At 42.4% G+C, this 27063-nt stretch overlaps 1 protein-coding gene across 2 annotated transcripts in view; it reads right to left on the reverse strand.

The window, feature by feature from the left end:
• Window positions 1-27063, reverse strand: part of LOC308402256 (calcium-dependent secretion activator 1-like) — a 336790-nt gene that overhangs the window by 241281 nt on the left and 68446 nt on the right. For both annotated transcript variants that reach the window (XM_080890943.1, XM_080890942.1), the window contains exons 3-5: window positions 24256-24588; window positions 1942-2022; window positions 1083-1319 (exon numbers count right to left, since the gene is read on the reverse strand). In XM_080890943.1, coding sequence (XP_080747069.1) covers window positions 1083-1319; window positions 1942-2022; window positions 24256-24588 — 651 coding nt within the window. The remainder of the gene's footprint in view (window positions 1-1082; window positions 1320-1941; window positions 2023-24255; window positions 24589-27063) is intronic.

The raw sequence follows: 27063 nt of genomic DNA on the forward strand, positions 1-27063 counted from the left end.
TAACCAACCCAACATAGTGGTGGTAGACAAACGAAAGAAGACAGCCATAGTGATAGATGGAGTGGTTCCGAATGACAGCAATATCAGGAAGAAGAAACACGTGAAACTTGAGAAATACCAAGGGCTCAGAGAAGAGCTAAAGAAGATGTGAAGGGTGAAGGTAACAGTGGTCCCCGTGGTAATCGGAGCACTAGGTGCGGTGACTCCCAAACTAGGCGAGTGGCTCCAGCAGATCCCGGGAGGAACATCAGAGCAACATCTTCTGGACGTCTCTGTCCAGAAGAGTGTAGTCCTAGGAACAGCTAAGACCCTCAAACTCCCAAGCGTCTGGTAGAGGACCCGAGCTTGAAGAATAGACTGCCCGCAGGGGCGAGTGGGGAATTTTTTTTATATGTATATGTATATTCGGCCCTCGCACTTAACTAGGCAGATTGATAACCATCATGACGCTTGCCCATCAATAGAGTTGGACTGTAGTGGAGTGGAGTGTAAATAAAAAGGCTGAATAGCCTTTATACAAGCACACACACACTTCTTAGCATTGCAGCTCTAATCCAGCTAATTAGAGTTAAGCTAATCCATTTGCTAATATAATAGCTAAACCGTGAGCTACCAGGAATGGGAAATACAGTGAGGAAATGGATTTGAAAATGAGAAATGGAATCGCCATTTTAAATTTCAGAAATATATCTTTGATTTGTTTTTAATTAAATGACTTCTTTTCTCTTTTTAATTGTATTTTTTCATTTGAAGTAATTCGTTTTGAAATATTGATATAAAAATATATAAATTGATTTATAAATAGTGATTTTATTTTAAATTCAATTGTTAAATAATAGTAATATTTAAATAAGTAAAATAATTGTTTAAAATAATAATTTACTAACGCATATTTTATTGCCGATAACTGATAACCAGGATAGATAGGCAGGCAGACTAACAATTCAAAGGAATTAGACTACTGGGAACCGGTTCTCTACAACAACTGGTTCTCGATTATGTGCACTCTGCTGTATTTGCACCAGTAAAATGACACAGCAAGACATCATTCTACAAACGGTTTCATAGGTCTCTCCACCTACCTCCAGGGTGAAGGACAGCACTACATCAGACTTGGACAGCGCATTCTCATCCTCCTGGCCCATGTCCATGATGGAGGTGTTGTGGCCTCGTTTTAGCTTCTGCAGCTTGAACTCTCCTCCTTTGGACACTGGCATGCTTTCCAGGTTTGCCATCAGAAGGTTGACAGAGGATCGCAGCTCCTCAATGTACATGGCCTCCATTTCTCTAGAGACAAACCGAGGGAACTTCCCCCCATACTGACAAAAATGGGAAAGCAGCCAATTAAATAATGAACATGATCCAACAATCTCCCTTGTGTGTTCAATAAAGTATCTATCTATTTGTTAAATTTTGATAAAGTCTATTCCAGCTATCACAGGGCAGGAATAAGGGTACAAGACAGGTTGCCAGTCTGTTACAGGACTAAAATGGAAATGGAGACAGCCATTTCTGCTCACACCTACTGCCAATTTTGCCAGTCAGTCTAACATTCATAACTTCAGACTGTGAGAGGACGCTGGAACATATAAACTCCACAGAGAAAGGCCCCAGCCAGCTAGCAGATTTGAACCATTACTATTACCATCTATTAATGTGGGTTCTACCTTATAATATAAAGCGCCCTAGGATGACTGTTGTTGTGATGTGGAGCTGTATAAATAAAATTGAATTGAACCTTCCAGCTACGACATAATGGTGCTAACCACCAAACCACCGTGCTGCTCATTTCTAATAAATGTTATATAAATGTAAAAATTTAACTGAGGAAAAATGTCTGTATTTATATCATATGTTGAAATATAAAATAAGAGTCAATCCTGACCTATTATTATTATCCTAACCCTATTATTAATCTCCTCAACCATCCAAATGTCTTACCCGAGCAATCTGGTCTGCCATTTGAAGTCGTCCATCCAGCTCTCTTCTGATCTGTGCTGCCTGTTCATCTGGGTTGTCCAGCTGGGGAAACATATTACACATATTGTGCATATTGCTCTTTTTAAACAAAAAACTCCCAAGTACACTAATAAGACACAACCTCATGACCACTGACAGGTGAAGTCAATAAAACTGGCATGGCATGGCACGCGAGATATATTGGGCAGTGTGCTCTGTAGCTAGAATGTTTTCAATTTAGAAAATAATCGGTGCAAATTAATTAAATTATCTTGAATAAAGAAAACAGTGTTTGAATATTAGTTAAATGTCAGTGCTGTAGTTCAATGACTGAAAGTTTAGATGGAGAAAATAGGTGAGGGGATTTATTCAGTACTAACTGCCTCAAAGCCCTCCAAATGTCTACCATACTTCCTCTGATAAAAGCCAGGGCCCCAGGTAACCTTGCAGGACTGGTAAATGACCTGGTAAAGGGCCTGCATTTGTATAGCGCTTTACTTTGTCTCTAAGGACCCCAAAGCCCTTTACACTACATTCAGTCATTCACTCATTCACACACACATTCACACACTGTAATCATCAGCCCCACTCGTTAAATAAATAAATGTAAATGGATTGATAAAAAATAATTAAAACAACACTGTCATTTCTGCCATTTGAAGTTTTGCTTCAATGTACAAATCACAAATATGAAATACAACAGCATGCGGGACAAGCTTTGGGAGAGGCAGTAGGAAAGTAGGAAACCAAAAGGCAGAGTAGACCCTAGAAAGATTGTAGAGCTAACACAGAGAGACAGGCAACCATTTGCACTCACATTCACACCTATGGGCAATATAGAACCAGCTAAATCCCACTAACAGCATGTGTTTGCACTGGATTATCAGACTCTTCCAGGGCAGTAGGTCTCAAAATAGTAGGAAGGTAGAGTAGGTCAATTCAATTCAATTCCATTTTATTCATATAGTGCCAAGTCAAAACAACAGTGGGCTTAAGGTGAACCCTACAATAATACAGAGAAATGCCAACAATCACATGACTCCCTTTGAGCAAGCACTTTGGCGACAGAAGGAAAAAATCCCTTTTTTATAGGAAGAAACTTCCATCAGAATCAGGCTCGCTAATGGGTCATAGATTTTTACAATTTTAAGTTGTTTTTTTTTATTTATGTGCTCAAATATAGGACATATGCATATTTTAAGTACTTCAAAATCTAAATGACAGATTGTGATTAATTTTGACAGTAAGAAATACCACTGAAAATGTAGTTTATGAGATATTCATGTACAAACATTGCATTACATTTGGTGTGAAAAAACAGGCCTGAAAGTTGGTAACAAAGGGGTAATGGTAGAGTAACAAGGGGGAAACAAGTGGGTAATGATGTGGTAATTTCTATGTTATTACTATTCAATTAACAAAGTAATAACCATGTAATATCCACGTAATATCATGGTAGCAACAACGTTACGGTTGAGTAATATTATTTATGAACTTTATGTAATAGGATAATAATAGCCCCAAAACTGGGGGTAACAATGTGGACATACAGCTTGGTAATAAAGTGGTAATTGTAGGGTAACAAAAAGGAAACTAGAACGTAATAATGTGGTACTTTCTAAGTTATTCCCACTCAATTACCTCTGGTAGTTTCTGTGTAATAAGCAGGAAATATAGCTGCAAAATGCAAAACCTGAGTGTTTCTATTTAATAGCATTAATAACCTGTTAAAGCAAACTAAAAAAAGTGTGTGATTATTATCTAGTAACACATGTGGTAGGTTCTGTATAATAAGCATAAATAAAAACAGCGTGCAAAGAACTGGCTGCCAGTAGGTGGCAGACTGCTGCTGTACTGGAAATCTCTTTATTTTATGTATTAAACGCATCACTAATAGTAGTAATACTTTCTCAACTCAGTGTAGAATAATCACTCTTGACACCAGTTGTATGCATGTAAAATGTTATCAGGTGGGCCACAAGGTTTATTGCCTTCTCACAGTGAACCCATTGAAGACTTAAGGGTCTCCAGACATCCTGTTGTAAAGGAGGTGACAGTTGGTGACAGTTTATCTTTCTTAGACCAGGAGAGGGTCAAGGGTGAGCTGGAATGAAGAGATAAGGATATATGATCTGCTGTGGAATGTTCTTTGTTTAAGAGTGTCTGTGTCTGTGTCTGTGTGTGTAAGGGCAGTGGCCACAATTCAGAGATCACCCTAGTGTTTGGCTGGAGTGGGTCTCTCCATATTGCAATATGTTTATTAAGTCATTTCAAAACGCTCACTGGGTACGTTGCAGGTTATTGTTAAAATTTCCATAACACTGCCTACTGGGAGTCTGCACTTTCAATTTTATCCCTGGAGAAAGACAAAGAAGAAGTAGGGTGCCAGGTTTCCACTTTAGCCACCGTTTGCCTCCATTTTGGCTTGCCTTGTAGAGCCATGCTTACATAAACCAATGGATTATAACAATACATTTGGAATCAACTTATACCACATACCACAACTTACACCACTAACAGTGTAGCTAACAGTAGGTTAGTAGCTAAAGTTAGCTTACCTAAAAATACTTAGAGTACTTCTAAAAACTAAGGTTGCATAAAAGTAAGATTGTCGTGACCTGACCATTATTGGACAAAGTTTATTCCAACATCAAAATGGGCTACAGGGCCAGACCTTTGCCACATCTGGGTCAGTCTGACCACTTGTCACTGTTTCTAATCCCTGCATATGCCCCCCTCAAGAAAACTGCTCTTACCATCACAAAGAATATTACCATATGGCCAGAGGGTGCCTCTCAGCAGCTGCAGGACTGTTTTGACAGGACTAACTGGGATATCTTTGAACATCAGGACTTGGAAATGTTCACAGACAGTGTCCTCTGCTATATAAAACATTGCATAGACACTGTTACAGCAGTCAAACGGATCCGGGCTTATCCCAACCAAAAGCCCTGGATGACCCGGGAGGTCAGGCAGCTGCTGAAGGAGAGGAACATTGCGTTCAGGTCTGGCAACAGGGATTACTACACCACAGCCCGATCCAACCTGAAGAGAGGCATCAGAGAGGCAAAGGGGGACTATAGGAGGAGGATTGAGGACCATCTGAAGAGTAATACCAGCCAGCAGGTGTGGCAAGGCATCCAGCACCTAACCAACTATAAGATCAATCTCGGAGCTGCGGACGGTGACCTGGAGCTGGCAGAGGAGCTGAATATCTTCTTCGCCCGCTTTGAGACCAGGGTACCGGAGGTATTGGAGCCACAGCAGCAACACGCCACCCATAGCAGCACCACCCTCACCCTGGAAGAGCACGAGGTGAGGCGCATGCTGCAGGCTGTTAACCCGAGGAAGGCGGCAGGTCCTGATGGTGTGCCAGGTCGAATATTGAGGGATTGTGCAGAACAGCTGGCTGGGATCTTCACCAGGATCTTCAACAAATCCCTCGCACAGGCGACTGTCCCACTCTGCCTGAAGTCCTCCACCATAGTCCCCTTGCCTAAGAAGCCCCACATCACCGGCCTGAATGACTACAGACCGGTGGCACTCACCCCAGTGGTAATGAAATGCTTTGAGAAGCTGGTCCGCAGACACATCACAGCAGCCCTGCCCCGCAGCCTGGATCCACACCAGTTTGCCTACAGGGCAAACCGATCCACGGAAGACGCTGTAGCCACAGCACTCCTGCTGCATTAACTCACCTGGAAGAGCATGGTAGCTATGTGCGGATGCTCTTCGTGGATTACTGCTCAGCTTTTAACACCATCCTTCCACACAAACTGGTGGCCAAGCTACAAGACCTGGGGCTTCCATACACCACCTGCATGTGGATCAATAGCTTCCTCTCGGGCCGTAGACAGAGAGTCAGAGTTGGCCATCACACATCCTCAGCCCTGAGTCTCAGCACTGGCTCACCCCAGGGCTGTGTGCTCAGTCCACTGCTCTACTCTCTCTACACACACGACTGCACTCCTCGCCACCACAGCAACATCTTTGTGAAATTTGCAGATGACACCACAGTGGTGGGGCTCATTTCCAAGGGAGACGAGTCTACGTACAGAGACGAGGTGGAGCAGCTGACGTCATGGTGTAAGGCCAATAACCTCCTCCTCAACACTTCAAAAACCAAAGAACTCATAATAGATTTCAGAAGGAAAAAGGCAGAGATCCAACCACTATTCATAAATGGGGACTGTGTAGAAAGGGTGGCAAGCTTCCGCTTCCTGGGAGTCAATATAGAGGAGAACCTTTCCTGGAGTGTGAACACCTCCGAGCTGCTGAAAAAGGCCCAACAGAGACTGTACTTCCTGAGAATTCTCAGGAGGAATAACATCACACAGAAACTGCTGGTGTCCTTCTACAGAGCCACCATTGAGAGTGTTCTAACTTACTGCATATGTATTTGGTACACTAGCTGCACAGGGGCTCAGAGGAAAGCACTCCAAGGGATCATTAACACCGCCCAAAAGATCACTGGCTGCCCTCTCCCCACACTGGAAGTTCTACACAATGCCCACTGTTTTAAAAAGGCCCAAAACATCATAAAAGACACCTCACATCCTGGCCACTCCCTGTTCGAACTGTTGCCCTCAGGCAGACGGTACAGGGCAATCAGAGCAAGGACTAATAGACTCAAACACAGCTGTTATCCAACTGCAATAACACATCTGAATACTACAAAAAAATGTCCATCACGCCACTCTTGTGTTAATCTATGCACGGCCTGAAGCATGTGTGTGGGAATGTATGTGAATGTTTTACTGTTACATCTTATTAGTATTTTAAGTATTCTATCTATTTTATTTATTGAATTTTATTGTTTTATTTATATTTTGATATTGCTAGGGATGATGCAATGATCGGGGACCATTCTTCATTTCGTTGTTCTCGTGACAATGACAATAAAGTTTCTGATTCTGATTCTGATTCTGATTATTGTAAATATGGATAGAGAACTTGATGTGGTTAGTTATAGTTTCAAATAAGACATAGATATTTGCCCAAAAATTGAATATTCCAGTTTTCAGCTGAGAGGCTTGATCTTTTGATGGTCAGGGGTCAATCAATGATGAAGGTGGATCAGGGTCATGGTGTTGCGCCCCCCACAACCCTGAATTGAACAAGCACGAGAACATGGATAGCATCTTATTTTTGTATACTGGACTTTTTTTTTAAATTGCACCACTTTTTTTTCCCTACCTGAAATATATTTACCATATTATTTGCTGCCATCCACGTCTAAAGTATGATGTGAAAGATGGTGCTCTACACGCCTACGCCAATCTAATGTATTCATATGTGTTGTACATTTAAATATAATTATTAACATTTTGAATATGTGTTTCCAGTACATTACAGACTTCCTGATGCTTGTTTTAATCAATTAATCAATTAATAGAAAGTGGTACTAACACTTTATGCAAAATGGAGATGGTCAAGCAGGACTGGATGATCTGAGATAAATAGGAATCAGAATATTTCAATAATCCGTAAGGAAATTATCACCCATAGTAAAAACTTTTACTATTTTCTTACTAAAATAGTTATTTCAAATATAGTTGAAGAGTTTAAGTATCATAAGAAGTTTCTTATTTAAACTCATTTACCCTCTGCATATGATTGCATTTATATATTCTAGCTTTCTTGTACAAACAGTGAGTGTGCAAAGATAGGAAAACATCTGAAAGCTATAAGCTGGGGCTGATGTCTTTATTATCAGGCTGGTGCCTAAGTGACTGTGTAAAGAAACTTCACAGAAGAAAACAATTGTGCAGACAAAGGTTGTTTGTTTATATATAATGGTGGTGTAAAGACTGCTTTTGCCGTACCCATTTGCAAAAAATGTTTTTTAATTTTTTTCAAAATCTCAGAAAATCAGTTCCAAAGCTCTAATGCTTATTTTTTCACAACAGTCATCAGTTGCAAAACCTTTTTAGGGGGTTGTGTTGTTGTTTCCTCTTAAGTGCGCCTTATTCCAGGAAACAGATTTAGCTAAAAACTCTGAAGTTGTTAACACTGAGATGAGAGAAACTTAGAGTTGATGTTAACCGTCTTTATGGATCAGAAACTCAGAGTCAGTCACTAGAGTAACAGACTGACTGTTGGCAGATTTTTTTTCAACAAACACCTCTATGCTCTATTCGAGGAAGCACGTGGAAAAAACGTAACATTAAACTCCGAGTTGATTAAATCTGAGATCAACAACCGATCCGCTGTTCAGGAACAGGAAACTCACAGACTTACTTCAGTAACTTCTGAGATTTCATTTCATTGCTCTGTGTAACCATTTGTTACACAGTAACGACAGTTACACGACAGTAAACTTGAATCTTGAATCTTGAGTTTGTTCACTCAACAAAGTGTGTTTGTGTGTGCACAGAGTAAGAAAGGATTATCATTAGCGGAGCCCTGGTACTATGATTCAACATGGTAACACATAAATAAATAGCAGAGCACCTGCCAGTGCTGACTGAATGCATGTGAGTGTTTGATGGAAACCACTTAAGGACAGAAAAAAAACGCTTGTATGAATGGGTGAATGAGGAATACAAACCACGTTGCTCGTAGTAGAAAAATGATATATAAGAACCAAGCCATTTACAGAAATGTTGTTTGCATTTAATGACTAAATCTCAATCTGTGAAGAAATTTTAAGATTAAATGTAATCAGAACACAGACTGTTACCCCGGTAACTAGTGATGTGTCGGTCGCAAATGAAACAGCTCTTTGAAGTGTTTCTTTTTTTTTCTTTCTCTCACCCTCTCTCTCTCGCTTTTTTTTTCACTTCACACTGCATGTGAGCCTTGTGTTTGTGATGAGCAGAGAGGGGAGGGGCGGTAGGTACACTCGCAGCAGCAGTAGCACACAAACAGAGCAGGAGGGAGAAAGGGAAAGAGCCAGGGGCAACAGCAAGAGACAACATCAACACATTAGAAAGGTATAGTAATGAAAATGAGTGACACCAAGAAAAGAAGCAAAATCTGGAACCATCTCAATTTTATTGACAATGTAAAGGCAGCGTGTAGAGTCTGTAAGAAAAGGATATCAAATAGAGCCGGTTGGGAATGGGAAGATAAAACACAGTCAGTTGAGTGTGATATTAATGAAGGTGCCAGTGTGTCTACTGTAACTGTTGCTGCTGCTTCTGCTGCAGTATCTACAGCATCATGCAGTATACCACCACAAGCACATAAACCAACCCAGAGCTTTATGAGACAGTTTTAGCAGAAGTCTTTGATCCAAGCAAGACAGAACTCAACTGATGAAGAACTGGACAAAATCATTGCACTTGATTTCCAAAAAAATTCTGTTGAGGATTCAGGAAGTTTATTCATGCACTGAATCCTATTTTATATTGTTGTTGATAATAAATTTATTAAAGCAACAAAAAAACCTGAAGAGCTGCTTGGGAACAGAAAGAGCCGGCTCTTTTTAGAGAGCCGAGCCAAAAAAAAAACCCAGCTCTCTAAAAAGAGCCGGAATTCCCATCACTACCAGTAACTGACTCAGAGTTGAAGTTAACTCTCTTTCTGTAACAAAAAACACTGCCAGGCACTTTTCTTTTAGTGGTTGGCAGCTGTTTCTTTTAGAGAAATGAAGGCTGTCATCTGTCAGTTACTGCTGACATTCGATCACTGGGAGCTGGGAAGATTAAAGCAGTTTTCTGCCTTTATGCATTTTTATCCAATAATGGAAAAAATAATAGATTTTTTGTTATCATTGTTATCATTGTTATTGTTATTATTATAATTAGTGTCTTGGAAATTGTCTACCAAATTTTTTCCTGTCTGGTTGAAAAAGATATTGAGGAAACCTCTCTGATGATGTCATTTACTGTGGACTGGAACACGGCTAGGGCATTTGTGAGGCCAAAAGCATCAGTGGGTACTCAAAGTGACCAAGGTGGCTTTAAAAGCCATTTTCTCATTCATCACCCAGTCGCGGGGTAAACAATACTGATGATAGTGCAAACTCCAAGAAGTAACCTTATTGTTAGCCCAGTCAATAGTGGGACTATGGGTCTGGAGCAAGGGAAATTTGAGTACCAGGGGGAGTAAGGAGATTAAAAATGTGCAACATAATGTAGTCACAGTGGTTCCCAGGTAATAACAGAGGACAGATTCCATATGGGTGATGGAAGGTAGTTATTATCCATTGATACATTCTTCATATATGTGTCTTGGGTGGAGATGGGAAGGTCAAAACAGACATTTTGACGCTGTGTTGAGCTCCCAAAGTGCAGATGTTTCAGAACACTGCTCTGAAACGTAGTTTAAACCGATCGAATAAATGTTCTCAATTAAATGGATCAGTATAGCAAAAGCCACTCAGAAACTTTGGAAAACTCTCAGAGACCCAAAGCCACAGCTGAATCAGAGAGTTAACAGACAGCTCACAGGACAACAGCTTCAAGCACAGCTTAATAGTGGTCATAGTAAGCAAGTCTCATTTTCAGCTGTGAAGAGAAGATTTTGAGCTGCGGGTTTGACATGATGAGTGCCAGGAAGAAAGCTATTGTAAGATGTCAGAATAAGACAAAGGTTTGCCTGGGCCATGAAACACCTCCATTGGACTACTGCAGACTGGAAGAAGGTGTTATGGACTGATGAATCAATATCTGAAATCTTTGGTTCATCATGCAGGATCTCTGTTGAGTAGGTGAAAGGATGGTTCCACAATGTGTGGCATTAATTGTCAAGCGTGGAGGAGGAAGTGTGATGGTCCGGGCCTGTTTGCTGGATCCAGGGTTGGTGACTTGTACATAGTGAGAGGCACCCTGAACCAAAACCACAGCATTCTGGAACATCATGCTTAGTTGGTCAGGGGTTCATCCTACAGCAAGATAATGACCCAAAACATAAGTCCAATCTATGCCAGAACTACCTCAGGAAAAAAGAACAAGAAGGTGAGCTTGAAAACACGGCGTGTTCAGCAGTGTCTCCAGACTTAAACCCCATCGAGCTGGTTTGGGATGAACTGGACAGAAGAGTGAAAGCAAAGCGGCCTACAAGATCCACATTTATGGGAACATCTGCAACAGATATGGGAGAATATTTGATTTCTATTGTAGAAAGAATGCCACGTGTGTGTTATATATACCAGGACTTCTCCAACTCTGGATACTTTTAAAACTCGTCCAAAGACCCATTTTTAATCCTTAACTTTTAAGTCTCTATGAGTCTGTCATTATTTTATTCTTATTATTTCCTTGATTTTGCTTTCATTTAAAATTTTATCTGATTATTCTATTGTACAGTACTTTGGTCAACAGTTGTTGTTTGTAAAAGTGCTACATGAATTAAATTGATTTGATTTCATTTTGATTTAGTGTATTTTATAGCTGATTTAATACATGGGTCAAAATCGACCCATTAACATACAGTGGGGCAAAAAAGTATTTAGTCAGCCACCGATTGTGCAAGTTCCCCCACCTAAAATGATGACAGAGGTCAGTAATTTGCACCAGAGGTACACTTCAACTGTGAGAGACAGAATGTGAAAAAAAAATCCATGAATCCACATGGTAGGATTTGTAAAGAATTTATTCGTAAATCAGGGTGGAAAATAAGTATTTGGTCAATAACAAAAATACAACTCAATACTTTGTAACATAACCTTTGTTGGCAATAACAGAGGTCAAACGTTTACTATAGGTCTTTACCAGGTTTGCACACACAGTAGCTGGTATTTTGGCCCATTCCTCCATGCAGATCTTCTCGAGAGCAGTGATGTTTTGGGGCTGTCGCCGAGCAACACGGACTTTCAACTCCCGCCACAGATTTTCTATGGGGTTGAGGTCTGGAGACTGGCTAGGCCACTCCAGGACTTTCAAATGCTTCTTACAGAGCCACTCCTTTGTTGCCCGGGCGGTGTGTTTTGGATCATTGTCATGTTGGAAGACCCAGCCTCGTTTCATCTTCAAAGTTCTCACTGATGGAAGGAGGTTTTGGCTCAAAATCTCACGATACATGGCCCCATTCATTCTGTCCTTAACACGGATCAGTCGTCCTGTCCCCTTGGCAGAAAAACAGCCCCATAGCATGATGTTTCCACCCCCATGCTTCACAGTAGGTATGGTGTTCTTGGGATGCAACTCAGTATTCTTCTTCCTCCAAACACGACGAGTTGAGTTTATACCAAAAAGTTCTACTTTGGTTTCATCTGACCACATGACATTCTCCCAATCCTCTGCTGTATCATCCATGTGCTTTCTGGCAAACTTCAGACGGGCCTGGACATGCACTGGCTTCAGCAGCGGAACACGTCTGGCACTGCGGGATTTGATTCCCTGCCGTTGTAGTGTGTTACTGATGGTGACCTTTGTTACTTTGGTCCCAGCTCTCTGCAGGTCATTCACCAGGTCCCCCCGTGTGGTTCTGGGATCTTTGCTCACCGTTCTCATGATCATTTTGACCCCACGGGATGAGATCTTGCGTGGAGCCCCAGATCGAGGGAGATTATCAGTGGTCTTGTATGTCTTCCATTTTCTGATGATTGCTCCCACAGTTGATTTTTTCACACCAAGCTGCTTGCCTATTGTAGATTCACTCTTCCCAGTCTGGTGCAGGTCTACAATACTTTTCCTGGTGTCCTTCGAAAGCTCTTTGGTCTTGGCCATGGCGGAGTTTGGAGTCTGACTGTTTGAGGCTGTGGACAGGTGTCTTTTATACAGATGATGAGTTCAAACAGGTGCCATTCATACAGGTAACGAGTGGGGGACAGAAAAGCTTCTTACAGAGACGTTACAGGTCTGTGAGAGCCAGAGATTTTCCTTGTTTGAGGTGACTAAATACTTATTTTCCACCCTAATTTACGAATAAATTCTTTACAAATCCTACCATGTGAATTCATGGATTTTTTTTTCACATTCTGTCTCTCACAGTTGAAGTGTACCTCTGGTGCAAATTACTGACCTCTGTCATCATTTTAGGTGGGGGAACTTGCACAATCGGTGGCTGACTAAATACTTTTTTGCCCCACTGTAAGTGATGATAACAGAAAGTTAACACATGAGGAAGGATAATCACCAGAGAATGTCACATAAAAAGAGAAGATGTGTGCCAAAGTCAGCGGTATTGGTACCCAAAGGTACAGCTTCTGTATTTCACAGGGACGTAAAAGAGTGAGAAATAACTTTACTCAGAGATGTAGAAAGATAAGAAAGACAGGACAGGAGAGGAAGAAGAGAGCTTAGATTTAAAGGTAAAGACTGCTCAGTGGTGTTCCATAATGTGCAGATTTAAAGCTTACATTCAAGTTTTTATTTCAAATATTAGGTGTGTACGTGTGACATTGTTTTTTTCATGTTGTGAAACCTGTTGCAAAACAATCTGAGGTACACTAACTGCTCTGTAAATACTGCATGAAGAGCTACCCTGCCAGATAAATAGGCTATTTTGCTGTAAAGAACAGTGTGTGACTGCTCCACATTGGCTGTAGTTTCATGGTCAGAGTTATATTACATCAAGTGCAGCAGAGATTCATGTGACTTTTAGCTGATGATGCTGCTTAAATCCAACGACTGAATTCCACCTTCATACCAACTTTATACCACCTAGAAAAACAGAAACATCTGCTCACATCTGGTTGATTTAAGTTGTGTACATCCACAAAGAGCAGCAGGTCAGCTGATCACAGCCTGTACACTAAGAAAATCTACCCCACACTGAGCCACTACAACGATTTTTTGGGTTCCCCCAATGGCTGAATCCCACTTTAACCCCTGACTGTATACATTTTCCCATTTAGAAGCAAAGTAAGACTCTCTGTGTAGGCAACAGAAAATAGATTTTTTTCCCCCTTCAGATTCAGGCTGAGTATAATTAGAGTATAATTAGAATTTTTTTAAAGTTTGTATTCCTATCTACTGAAAATATTTTATCATTATGTTAATATAGCACAAGGTTCGGGTAGCTTTGCATGAAAATAAAAACATCCTCCAAAACCTTACATTTTTCACAGCCTGTAATTTTCTTACTTTTGAATCAGTATTTCAAACTTTACTGAAGTATTTTTTTAGAATAGAATAGAATAATCCTTTAATTGTCCCACAAGGGGAAATTTGGTTGTAACAGCAGCCAGAAAGACACATATACAAACAAACAGTACACAGGACAGAAACATACACATTTTCTTTTCTTCTTACATATTTACATTAAGGACAATGGTTACTAGAAACAGAGTACTGTACAGTTATTAACTAGTGGGAAACTAGCGGATGATACCGTGGAGACAAAGACTATCACAACGTTTCCCAACCAGAAGCCATGGGTGGATAAAACCATCCGTGACGCTCTGAGATCCCGCACCGCTGCCTACAACACGGGACTCACGACGGGGGACATGGACCCATACAAAGCCGCATCATATAACGTGCGGAGGGCGGTGAAAGAGGCGAAGCAGCGCTACGGGAGGAAACTAGAGTCACAACTCCAACAGAGTGACTCTAGGAGCCTGTGGCGGGGACTAAGGACAATAACGGACTATAAAGCACCAACAATCGGTATGACGAACGCGGCCGTGACTCTGGCAGACGAGCTGAACACTTTCTATGCTCGCTTCGAGGCTGTAGCTAAGGACTCCAACAATGCTAGTGCTAGCGGCGCTAACGGCTGCAGACAGGAAGATACTGCCAGCACCGGAAACGTGCTCGTCATCTCCGAGCATGAAGTAAGGAGAGCCTTCAAGAGAGTGAACACCAGGAAAGCAGCAGGACCAGACGGCATCCCAGGTCGTATCCTCAGAGACTGCGCATACCAGCTAGCTCCTGTGTTCACTGAGATATTCAACATCTCTTTATCTCAGTCGGTGATCCCCACATGCTTCAAAGAGTCCATCATTGTTCCTGTTCCGAAGAAACCCCACCCTGCTTCTCTCAATGACTATCGCCCTGTAGCCCTCACCTCAGTAGTGATGAAGTGCTTTGAACGCCTGGTCAGAGACTTCATCATTTCTTCACTACCAGACACACTGGACCCACTAAAGTTCGCTTACCGTCCAAATCGTTCCACAGACGATGCCATCTCTCATCTCCTCCACACATCACTCACTCACTTGGACACTAGAAGGGGGAATTATGTTAAAATGCTCTTCATAGACTACAGCTCTGCATTTAACACCATAATTCCCTCCACACTCACCACCAAGCTGGAGCATCTGGGACTCAGCTCATCTATGTGTCAGTGGATCTCCAACTTCCTAACTGGCAGACCACAGGCAGTAAGGATGGGCGGACATGTCTCAGCCTCCACCACTCTCAGCACTGGAGCCCCCCAGGGGTGTGTTCTGAGCCCCCTGCTGTACTCTCTGTACACATATGACTGTGTGACCACTACCAGCTCCACCACCATCATCAAGTTTGCTGACGACACCGTCGTGGTGGGCCTGATCTCTGATAACAACGAGACGGCCTACCTGAAGGAGATTAGGAATCTGGAGAACTGGTGCCAGAGGAACAACCTCCTTCTAAACGTCAGTAAGACAAAGGAGCTGATAGTGGACTTCAGCACTAAGCAGGAGAGGAACTACCAGACCCCCGTCATCAACGAGTGCCCAGTGGAGAGAGTGGACAGCTTCAAATACCTTGGAGTTCACATCACGCAGGACCTGTCATGGTCCTGTCACATCAATACCGTGGTGAAAAAGGCCCGTCAGCGTCTCTACCACCTCAGACGCTTGAGAAACTTCCAACTGCCCTCCAAGGTGCTCAGGAACTTTTACTCCTGCACCATAGAGAGCATCCTGACGGGAAACATCTTAACCTGGTTCGGGAACAGCACCATGCAGGACAGACGAGCTCTACAGAGGGTTGTGCGGTCAGCTGAGCGCACCATCCGCTCCGAGCTCCCTGACCTGCACTCAATCTACAGCAGGCGGTGCTGGACCAAGGCCAGGAAGATCGTGAAGGACCTCAGCCATCCCAACAACAGACTGTTCTCTCTGCTGAGGTCAGGAAAGCGATTCCGCTCCCTGAAGACCAACACAGAGAGACTGAGGAGGAGCTTCTTCCTGCAGGCGATACGGTCTCTCAATCACACCACCACACAGCACTGACCCACACATACAGTTCTTACACACACACTGGACTTTCTGGACATTGTTTTCACTTCATCACTTAAATCACTTTAAGCATATTTGCACTGCACAAGACATAATGTGGATTGCACAACACTGGACATTATATTCTTCATTTCCAGTTAATACTTGTACAGCTGCTGTTATTGTGTATATATTTATTTATATTTCTTCATACATTCTTATATAGTTCTATACTGTGTATTGTGTATTTTGTTGTACAGTTATTTTATTTTCAACTTTAATTTATATATTTTATCTTATTCTCTCCCAGTTAAACTTACCCTTCATTCTAATTTGTGTTGTACAGTTATTTCATTTTTAACCTTAATTTATATTTTATTCCTTCCTAGTTAAATTTACCCTTTTTAATTTTTCATATTTATTTCCTATCTTATTCATAGCCTTTTCCTTTTTTGTTTTCTTTAGGTCACGAGCAGTTGTCCAAGCATTTCACTACATATCGTACTGTGTATGACTGTGTACATGACAAATAAAATTTGAATTTGAATTTGAATTTGAATTTAAATTAAATAAAATTAACTACAGGTAAGAGGCAAACTCAGGTTGTAGTGCGAATCGGGTGATTAAATTATTGCAGTTACAGCGCAGATGTAAACATCTATGTTTGTTGGGAGCAGTTTTGATTGTACAGTCTGACAGCTGCAAGGATGAAGGACCTGTGGAAACACTCCTTCATGCATCGAGGATGCAGCAGTCTGACACTGAAGGAGCTCTGCAGTTCAGCAAAATTTACATGCATGGGGTGGGAGACTCTGTCCATCAGAGATATTATTTTGGCCAGAGTCCTTCTGTCTCCCACCACCTGCACTGGGTCCAGGGTGCATCCCAGAACAGAGCTGGCCTTCCTGATGAGTTTATCCAGCCTCTTCCTCTCAGCTGCCGATAAATCGCTGCTCCAACATACAACACTGTAAAAAGTGACAGATGCCACCACAGAGTCATAAAAGGTCTTTAACCCTTTAAGACCTACCATAGAACCAAGTCCGCCAGAGCTTATATTATATTTTTACATGCTGTGGAGCCATTTCTGGGAGCATTTCAAGTTGATATACATCAATACAACCATTATCGCCCAAATTTTAATAATATGTCTGCATTAAGTGCATAGTAATTACATATATTGCAAAAAAAAAGTGCAATAAACTACAAAAAAATTTAAAATCGTTTTTGTTTTTTTAACATATATTTCTAGTTAGAGAAATTTAAGAGGCTTATCCCTCAAAACTGTAAATACAAAAAGGTTGCACAAAATAGTTTCCCACCACAGGAAATTTATTTTAAGTGTCTTCATAGTTTTGTTTTTGAAATTCACCAATTTTTATATACTGCAGGAAAAACTAAAATAAATATTATGATGCAAATTTGCAAAAAAAACAGCATATGCATCAAAATAAAATATTTCCAGCAGTGCAATATGAGTCCGAAGCATCCCAGAAACGACACAGAAAGTCATAAAGTCAAACAGAAATTTTAAAAACACCAGTATAGGCTCATGAGGCCCTGATGATAAAAAACTACATATCCGCAAAATGACGTCACTTCCAGTTTCGGGCAGGACATGGAAGACATGCGATAGTTCACGCTGATGGACGTAGGAAGTGTTACAAACAGCTGATCGGCTCGGCAAACTGTGTTTCTGGAATATTATGTTTTTGTTGCTGCAAGTGCTTTTTATGCAGTTTTTGCAAAGCTATATGTGTCAGTCGTTAGAATTAGCCACCTGGCTAACCTCAAAACGGGTGTAGAACTGGTTCAGCTCGTTGGAGAATGCAGAGTGGGCGTTGGTCGGCGCATTGTCCCTGGCTTTGTAATCCGTGATTGTGCGTAGTCTGTGCCACATTCTCCGTGTGTCGCCCCGGCTGAAGTGAGACTCCACTCGCTCCTGATACAGGCGTTTGGCATCCCTCACCGCGCGCCGCACGCCGTATGAGGCCGGTTTGTGGGTGCTCATATCGCCAGTGGTGAGACCCGTGTTGTAGGTGGTGGTCCTGGCGTTCACTGCAGCACAGATCGATCTGCCCACCCACGGTTTCTGGTTTGGGAACGGTTTACAAAGCTTACTGTCTTAGTCTACGTCGTTGAGCGCGTCCTGTAGCGTAGCTTCTGATTGGGCCGACCAGCTGTGTCCGCTTGGGGTGGGATGTAGACCACTGTAGCTATTACCGAGGTGAACTCACTGTGCAGTTAGAAAGGGCAACACTTAATGCTCAGGTATTCCAGAAGTGGCGAGCAGCCGGTGGAGAGAGTAGAAATGCTCTTGGGGTCACATCCCTTTCTGTTTAACAAGAAACACACTCCTCCACCTTTTGTTTTGTTCGACTCCACCATTCTGTCCGTGCGGAGCATGAAGAATGAATCCGATGGAGTTTTGGCCTGGTTCGGCATGGTGGGGGTCAGCCATGTCTCTGTGAAGGACAGAATGTTGCAGTCCCTCATGTCACGTTGGAAGGTGACTCTTGCCCTCAGATCATCTACACTCAACAAAAATATAAACGCAACACCTTTGTTACTGCTCCCATTCCCCATGGGATGGACGTAGAGACCTAAAATTCATTCCAGATACACAATATAACCATCACTCCCAAACAGTGGTCACAAATCAGTCCAAATGTGTGGTAGTGGGCACATCCGCCATATTGAGATAATCCATCCCACCTCACAGGTGTGCCACATCAGGATGCTGATCTGACATCATGAGTAGTGCACAGGTGTACCTCAGACTGCCCACAACAAAAGGCCACCCTGGAATGTGCAGTTTTTTGCGCTATTGGGGGTCTGGGGACCCAGAACCGGTCAGTATCTGGTGTGACCACCATTTGCCTCATGCAGTGCAACACATCGTCGCATGGAGTCTATCAGATTGTCAATTGTGGCCTGTGGAATGTTGGTCCACTCCACTTCAATGGCTGTGCGAGGTTGTTGGATATTCGTGGGAACTGGTACACGCTGTCGTATACGCCGGTCAAGCACATCCCGAACATGCTCAATGGGTGACATGTCCGGTGAGTATGCTGGCCATGCAAGAACTGGGACATTCTCAGCTGCCATCTGCCCTGAACAATGTGAACCATGATTCATCCGTGAAGCGCACACCTCTCCAACGTGCCAGACGCCATCGAATGTGAGCATTTGCCCACACAAGTCTGTTACGGCGACGAGCTGGAGTCAGGTCAAGACCCCGATGAGGACGACGGGCATGCAGTTGAGCGTCCCTGAGACGGTTTCTGACAGTTTGTGCAGAAATTGTTTGGTTGTGCAAACCAATTGTTCCAGCAGCTGTCTGGGTGGCTGGTCTCAGACGATCTTGGAGGTGAACCTGCTGGATGTGGAGGTCCTGGGCTGGTGTGGTTACACGAGGTCTGCGGTTGTGAGGCCGGTTGGATGTGCTGCCATATTCTCTGAAACGCCTGTGGAGACGGCTTATGGTTGAGAAATGAACATTCAATGCACGGGCGACAGATCTGGTTGACATTCCTGCTGTCAGCATGCCAATTGCACGCTCCCTCATTGCTTGTGGCATCTGTGGCATTTTGCTGTGAGACAAAACTGCACATTCCAGGGTGGCCTTTTGTTGTGGGCAGTCTGAGGTACACCTGTGCACTACTCATGATGTCAGATCAGCATCCTGATGTGGCACACCTGTGAGGTGGGATGGATTATCTCAATATAGCAGATGTGCCCACTACCACACATTTGGACTGATTTGTGACCACTGTTTGGGAGGGATGGTTATATTGTGTATCTGGAATGAATTTTAGGTCTCTACGTCCATCCCATGGGGAATGGGAGCAGTAACAAAGGTGTTGCGTTTATATTTTTGTTGAGTGTAGTTTGTTCTCCAACTACACTCAACAGAGACAGTGGTGCACGGTGCACCTGCTGTCTCAGTCTGTTCCGAACGCCAGCGCGTTTTCTTTGTTCTGCGCCTCGGGTGAACGTCCTGTCCATTGTTGTTGGCCGCGTTGCGTAGTATCTCGGTCGGCCAGGATGGGTGGGATTTAAAAGTGTCCAAAATTACATGTGCAAACTTGTTACCGATGTTGAGAAGGGATCTGCTGTCATAAACTATAAAACTAGAAGTTCCTGGAATGTATAACAACGTAATAAACAAGTAAAAAGCTAAAAAGTTGCATAGTCCGGAGCGGTCAGGAAGGTGTCTGGATGTCCTGATGTGGCCGTGCCATCGTCTACTCTATTAATACCTACTCAGATCGACTCGGCATTGTTTGCCACAGTTTTAGGGGTTTTCCATTAGGTTTTAGTACCTGGTAAAAGGTACTGTGGTAGTATCTGCTCGGCCAGGGTTCCACACGATCTGAGTAGGTAATAAAATGGGACATCGTCAGACTGCATGCCACCGATTGGCTGGTCAGTGGTATTACTCGATGAGTCATGTGAGCCTCTCATTTAAGAAAATTAAAACCACCGTTTTTGAAATGAAGGAACTGGCTACAAAAAAACAACAACACCGTGGTCTCCAAGTCTGATGAAAAGCCACAGATCGAGCACCAGATATATCGTCACTTTGACATCAACCTTTCTTGTAGCCTTCATGTCACATATAGTGGCTTGCAAAAGTATTCGGCCCCCTTGAACTTTTCCACATTTTGTCACATTACAGCCACAAACATGAATAACTTTTATTTGAATTCCACGTGAAACCTGGTGGACAGGGCTGTGGCTCCCCACACCCTCTAGCAGATCATTACATGTAGGAACCTTTTAAAAACATTCATGCTCACAGGTAAATGGCCTGTATTTATATAGTGCTTTACTAGTCCCTAAGGAGCCCAAAGCGCTTTACATATCCAGTCATCCACCCATTCACGCACACATTCACACACTGGTGATGGCAGCTACAGTAGCCACAGCCACCCTGGGGCGCACTGACAGAGGCGAGGCTGCCATATCGCGCCATCGGCCCCTCTGGCCAACACCAGTAGGCAACGGGTGAAGTGTCTTGCCCAAGGACACAAGGACCGAGACTGTCCAAGCCGGGGCTCGAACCGGCAACCTTCCGATTACAAGGCAAACTCCCAACACTTGAGCCACGATCGCCCATGTACACACGGGTGCTCACACACACAAACTACACCCTTTTTGGCTCCTACCTTAAAGCACACTGTGCGCTGTCGATCTTATGTGCTGCACAATAATGTTTAACATTTAGTATTTACTGTTATATTCCCATAGATCATCATGATGTTGTTTATTCTATTGCTCTAGTCTTCTTCTGCTTGTTTTCTTTTTTCTCAACAGATGATCCAGGAAAAGAGGGGGGGAAAAGCAAAAAAAAGCAATAAAGCAGATTTTCATTGTCTTTTCTCTCTATCTCTTTTCTCCTTTTTCTTTCCCTCTCCTTCTGTTAACTTTCTTCTGAACTTTTCTTCTTGTTTTTCTTTCCCGTCCCCGACTCCAGTCTGGCCTGATTACAATAACTTAGAATAAAAATAACTAATAAAGATCAAATAAACTATGACAATCAAGTGGACCAGTATAGCAAAAGGCCCACTTGGGAAAGTAAATCTGTTGGGCATTTTTCTTGGCCTTCAGACAATAATTCTGATTGCTACAGTGCCAGACGGGACACAAAAAAACCAAAAAAACCAAAAACAAAAGGAATTCCAGGTGAAAGACCAACACAAAGTGGTGCACACGTGAGAAGTGGAACAAAAATCAGACGTGATTCCAAACATTTTTTTACAAATAAATAACTGCAAAGTGCGGTGTGCGTAATTATTCAGCCCCCTGAGTCAATACTTTGTAGAACCAGCTTTTGCTGCAGTTCCAGCTGCCAGTCTTTTAGGGTTTGTCTCTACCAGCTTTGCACATCTACAGACTGAAATCTTTGCCCATTCTTCTTTGCAAAACATCTCCAGCTCAGTCAGATTAGATGGGCAGCGTTTGTGAACAGCAGTTTTCAGATCTTGCCACAGATTCTGGATTGGATTTAGATCTGGACTTTGACTGGGCCGTTCTAACACATGGATATGTTTTGTTTTAAACCTTTCCATTGCTGCCCTGGCTTTGTGTTTAGGGTCGTTGATGCTGGAAGGTGAACCTCCGCCCCAGTCTCAAGTCTTTTGCAGACTCCAAGAGGTTTTCTTCCAAGGTTGCCCTGTATTTGGCTCCATCCATCTTCCCATCAACTCTGACCAGCTTCCCTGTCCCTGCTGAAGAGAAGCCCCCCCAGAGCATGATGCTGCCACCACCATATCTGACAGTGGGGATGGTTCAGAGTGATGTGCAGTGTTAGTTTTCCACACAGAGCGTTTTGCATGTTGGTCTCATCTGACCAGAGCACCTTCTTCCACATGTTTGCTGTGTCCCCCACATGGCTTGTGGCAAACTGCAAACGGGACTTCTTATGGTTTTCTGTTAACAATGGCTTTCTTCTTGCCACTCTTCCATAAAGGACAACTTTGTGCAGTGCACGACTAATAGTTGTCCTGTGGACAGATTCCCCCACCTGAGCTGTAGATCTCTGCAGCTCGTCCAGAGTCACCATGGGCCTCTTGGCTGCATTTCTGATCAGCGCTCTCCTTGTTCGGCCTGTGAGTTTAGGAGGACGACCTTGTCTTGGTAGGTTTACAGTTGTGCCATACTCCTTCCATTTCTGAATGATGGCTTGAGCAGGGGTCCGTGGGATGTTCAAGGCTTGGGAAATCTTTTTGTAGCCTAAGCCCGCTTTAAATTTTTCAATAATTTTGTTGTTGCTCCCAGTATTCTCTTAGACAACCTCTGAGGCCGTCACAGAGCAGCTGTATTTGTACTGACATTAGATTACACACAGGTGCACTCTATTTAGTCATTAGCACTCATCAGGCAATGTCTATGTGCAACTGACTGCACTCAGACCAAAGGGGGCTGAATAATTACACACACCCCACTTTTCAGTTATTTACTTGTAAAAAATGTTTGGAATCATGTCTGATTTTCGTTCCACTTCTCACTTGTGCACCACTTTGTGTTGGTCTTTCACCTGGAATTCCAATCAAGTTGATTCATGTTTGTGGCTGTAATGTGACAAAATGTGGAAAAGTTCAAGGGGGCCGAATACTTTTGCAAGCTACTGTACTAATTATGTCATGGGACGCTCATCAGCGTTGCTTTGAGGACAACCATGCACATAAGATAGTACTGGATTGTAATGGAGAACCAGGCGATCCAAGTTGAGTTGTGGCGATCCACGGTGAGTCGATCCGAGTAGGTACTAATGGATAAAGGGGCTCAAGTGCCCAAGTCCCAGGGGGAACAACAACCAGTGTGGAGCAGTGGGGAGGGGAATTATTTCACCCTCAATAACAATGTCAAAGAGGGACTAAGGCTCAGGAAGACCCACACCCAGGCCTAGTCCCACGCAGACAACACACACACACTCACAACTGCACAAAGAGACACATATCCTTCCACTCTCTGGGGCAGCCAGCAGCAACTCAATAACCAGATCATCAACCAACCCCAGCCCCAGAGAGGGGGCATATTACATCCTATAGATTAAGAATGAGATGTCACTCAAGTTCACATGCATGTGATGGCAGGGATGCAATAACTATCATTTTAATATTGGATCATCTCTGTATGGAAGCAATGACAGCGACAATGATGCTATGACTGTTACTTTTTTGTAATGGAAAACCAGTTGATCCGAGTCAAGTTGTGGCAATCTGTGGTTAGTCGATCTGAGTATCTACTAATGGAAACGGGACTTTAGTACAAGCTCTCTTGGTTGTCTAAACTAAAGCTATAGGAAACGTGAAAAAAACATGTTTCTTAAAAAAACTGATGACTGTGATGATGCCTGTCTGCCTTCACTGATCATGTCTTGCTTTTGTCTTGTCATTACACCTGCCAATATTAAATTCCCAGAGAAAGAAAGACAGCTTCTTCTGGCTTACTTTTTTGTGGAGTTATTTGCATTAAGTTACAAGTTACCAGAAGTTCCAAGGCACTGTTTAAGCAAGTATCTTTTGACTGAACTACTCAACAACCTTAGTTCTCGTGACCTTATATGATCTAATTGTTTCAAAATCAGTACTTCTGTTTCCAGATCTCAAGAACAAAGGTTTTCAATTCTTTTTCTGGCATGGCCACCCTCACCAACTAACGTTCCACATTCAACAGTAAGGTCTAAACAGGTGGAAGTTAAATTATAGACAACAGCAAACTTATATTTTCCCAAAATCTGTTAATTTACTGACCTGACAGGCATTATAAAGGAGCTGGTGCTCAAACTTCTTGATACCCAGGATCTGCTGGAACATCTCATATAGTTGGTCCTTGCTAAGGATGAGTTCAGAGGCAGCACTGGTTGTTACACGCTGCTGGTGTTTCCTGGGGTCCTCTTCACCTCGGTAGATGGTGTCAAATTTAGCAATCCAGGAGCTCAGCACTGTTTCTTTGCTTAGCCCATCAATTTCAGGTAAGCTGCGCACACGTTTCTCTATGTGCTTCTTAAAAACCTCCCGAGAGTCACTAGCTGAGCAGCCGCCACTCTGCACCATCCGGGACACACGGTCACTTTTCAGGAACACCTGCAATGAATTTGCAAACCATTAGATCAGTTTGTTTTAAAGTAGGTTTTACAAGAGCACAACTTTAACATCAACTCTTGATACACACAGGGACTTCTATGTTAATTAAATAATAATTAACATAATAGAACGGGGGCGATCGTGGCTCAAAGAGTTGGCAGTTTGTCTTGTAATCGGAAGGTTGCCGGTTCGAGCCCCGGCTTGGACAGTCTTGGTCATTGTGTCCTTGGGCAAGACACTTCACCTACTGCCTACTGGTGTTGGCCAGAGGGGCCGATGGCGCGATATGGCAGCCTCGCCTCTGTCAGTCTGCTCCAGGGCAGCTGTGGCTACAACTGTAGCTGCCTCCACCAGTGTGTGAATGTGAGAGTGAATGAATAGTGAAATTGTACAGCGCTTTGAGGGCCCTGAAAAGTGCTATATAAATGCAATCCATTATTATTATTATAATTACATGATAGGATTTTTTTCTTTTTTTATTGCAAAGGATGACATTTTTTGCCTAAACCTAACAAAACAGTGACTTAAGTACAAATCTGCACAACATGTGGACTCTTTAATATGTCATTTTAGAATTAGGTTATTTATCTATAAAGAATTGAGTTTTGACTTAATTCCAGACCTTCAAAGGTCTTATAGAGTCAAGAGCTTGCAGGTCTGTATAAAAACAAATATGTTACAAAAGAGCTTGCAAGAACTTGGTGAGAAAATTTGTAGAATAAAATATGACAATATGTAAAAAAAAATTTAAAAAAAGAACCAATTAGAACATGAGGCAGACTCTTTCTCTCTCTCACCACCTTGCACATACACCACAATGTGTTTGTGTCAAAGCTCTATTTTGGTCCATTAGATGAGATTAGCCAACTATACATATGTTCGGCTAACTAGATATCTAGCATTCCACATGCTGCTGTGACCGTAGTTTTGGCTTGGATATTTGACAGACATTCAATCTACATGGAAGCAGCGCTTATTCAGTTTTCCCCAGTGCTGGCAGTAAAGGAGGACACTGAACCATTCCCTACTTACTTAGCGATTGTAATAACCTTTAACTCTGACAAATGTTGTTTACCTGCATGCTGACTTGCCCATTTTTATAACAAAAAAACACTACGTTGATTATGTGTGCATCTCTGTTTCCCAGGTGCATTTAAAAGGAAGAATTTCCACACCAGATTTCACAGACACACTTTATTTGCACATTTCCAGGACCTGTCTTGGTCTTTTATGTCTTTATTTCAGTAATTTTTGGGGCTTTCAAGAAATTTCATCTTCCACCCTCACTGAACTTGCTAAAGCACAAGAAAAACAGGTATTACTTTATATAATCATTTTAGACATTGATTAGCTCACATCTATGTGGTGGCTTTTTGACTACAACGCAGTTGTTGCTTCACAATGACTACAGTTGGTAATTGTGGATGGATTTCAAACTTTAAAACTTTCTAGCCTGATTTGTTCTTCACTATACTTATCAACCAGCTTGCTCATGAGCCATCTATCAACTGTCATTCCCTCACCTACCACTTGCCTACTATCCTTTTAGTCACAGACCGAACAACTTTATTTAATTTTCCTGTACCATGCTATCATGTATTTTACCAAGCAATTCTTCTCACACAGTCAGATATATATTTCTCTCAGTACAAGCTTCACTCATGCACCCAAAACAGGAACTATTTTCTATGTCTCCACTCATTCAACCCTCTCTTGTACTCTGTTCACATGTGAAACCAAATCATCTTTCCCTAATCTAAGAACACTCAACTAATTTGCATATTGACTCATAGCTCTCCCACTTGGCCAAACAACAGAAATGCATATTAAAAATATTACCGCAAAATTAAAATTTCTTCATACAGTAGTCACCGGTGTTGCTCAATCAGCAAAAGACCTCTCACAATTTACTATTTTAAAACTAAATTTATTGTTTGATCACTGGTTGGTCATAACAGTCTGTTTTCCTTTTCACAGAAGTCAACCTGTGTTCGTCCAACTTGCAGAGCTATTTCTCAGCGATGGATAACCTCAGCATCTGATAGCAAGTGTCTGTTAAATCTACACTATTTAGCATTTATGTGATATATTAGCATTCATGAGTGTAAGCTGATCTTCATTGCATGTATGGATTTGTATTCAGATTAATGCATGCATATTGGCGTGGAGCTGTGGATGCAAACTTTCTCTCCCAGCTCCTGATTCTCTCCAAAAATAATTTCATATGTTTCTATTTGTGTATGTATGTTTTCTATTCATTTATGTAATTATTAGTTTATTTCTTTATATCTTTATTTTATTTACCTTTCTGTTACAAGGGTCTGGACACTTTCTCAACCAGTCAGCCTCAATTTTCAACCCAATTTTCATATGCTCTCACTTTAACAACACCAGCCTTCATCTCTCATCCAAGCCCTCGTCTTCTCTTCTCACAGTTGCTTCCTGCTCCCTGAGATCTGCAGCAATGATACGCCC

The sequence above is a fragment of the Rhamphochromis sp. 'chilingali' genome (assembly GCF_963969265.1).
Source record: "Rhamphochromis sp. 'chilingali' genome assembly, chromosome: 9".
In the NCBI taxonomy this organism is placed as follows: domain Eukaryota; kingdom Metazoa; phylum Chordata; class Actinopteri; order Cichliformes; family Cichlidae; genus Rhamphochromis; species Rhamphochromis sp. 'chilingali'.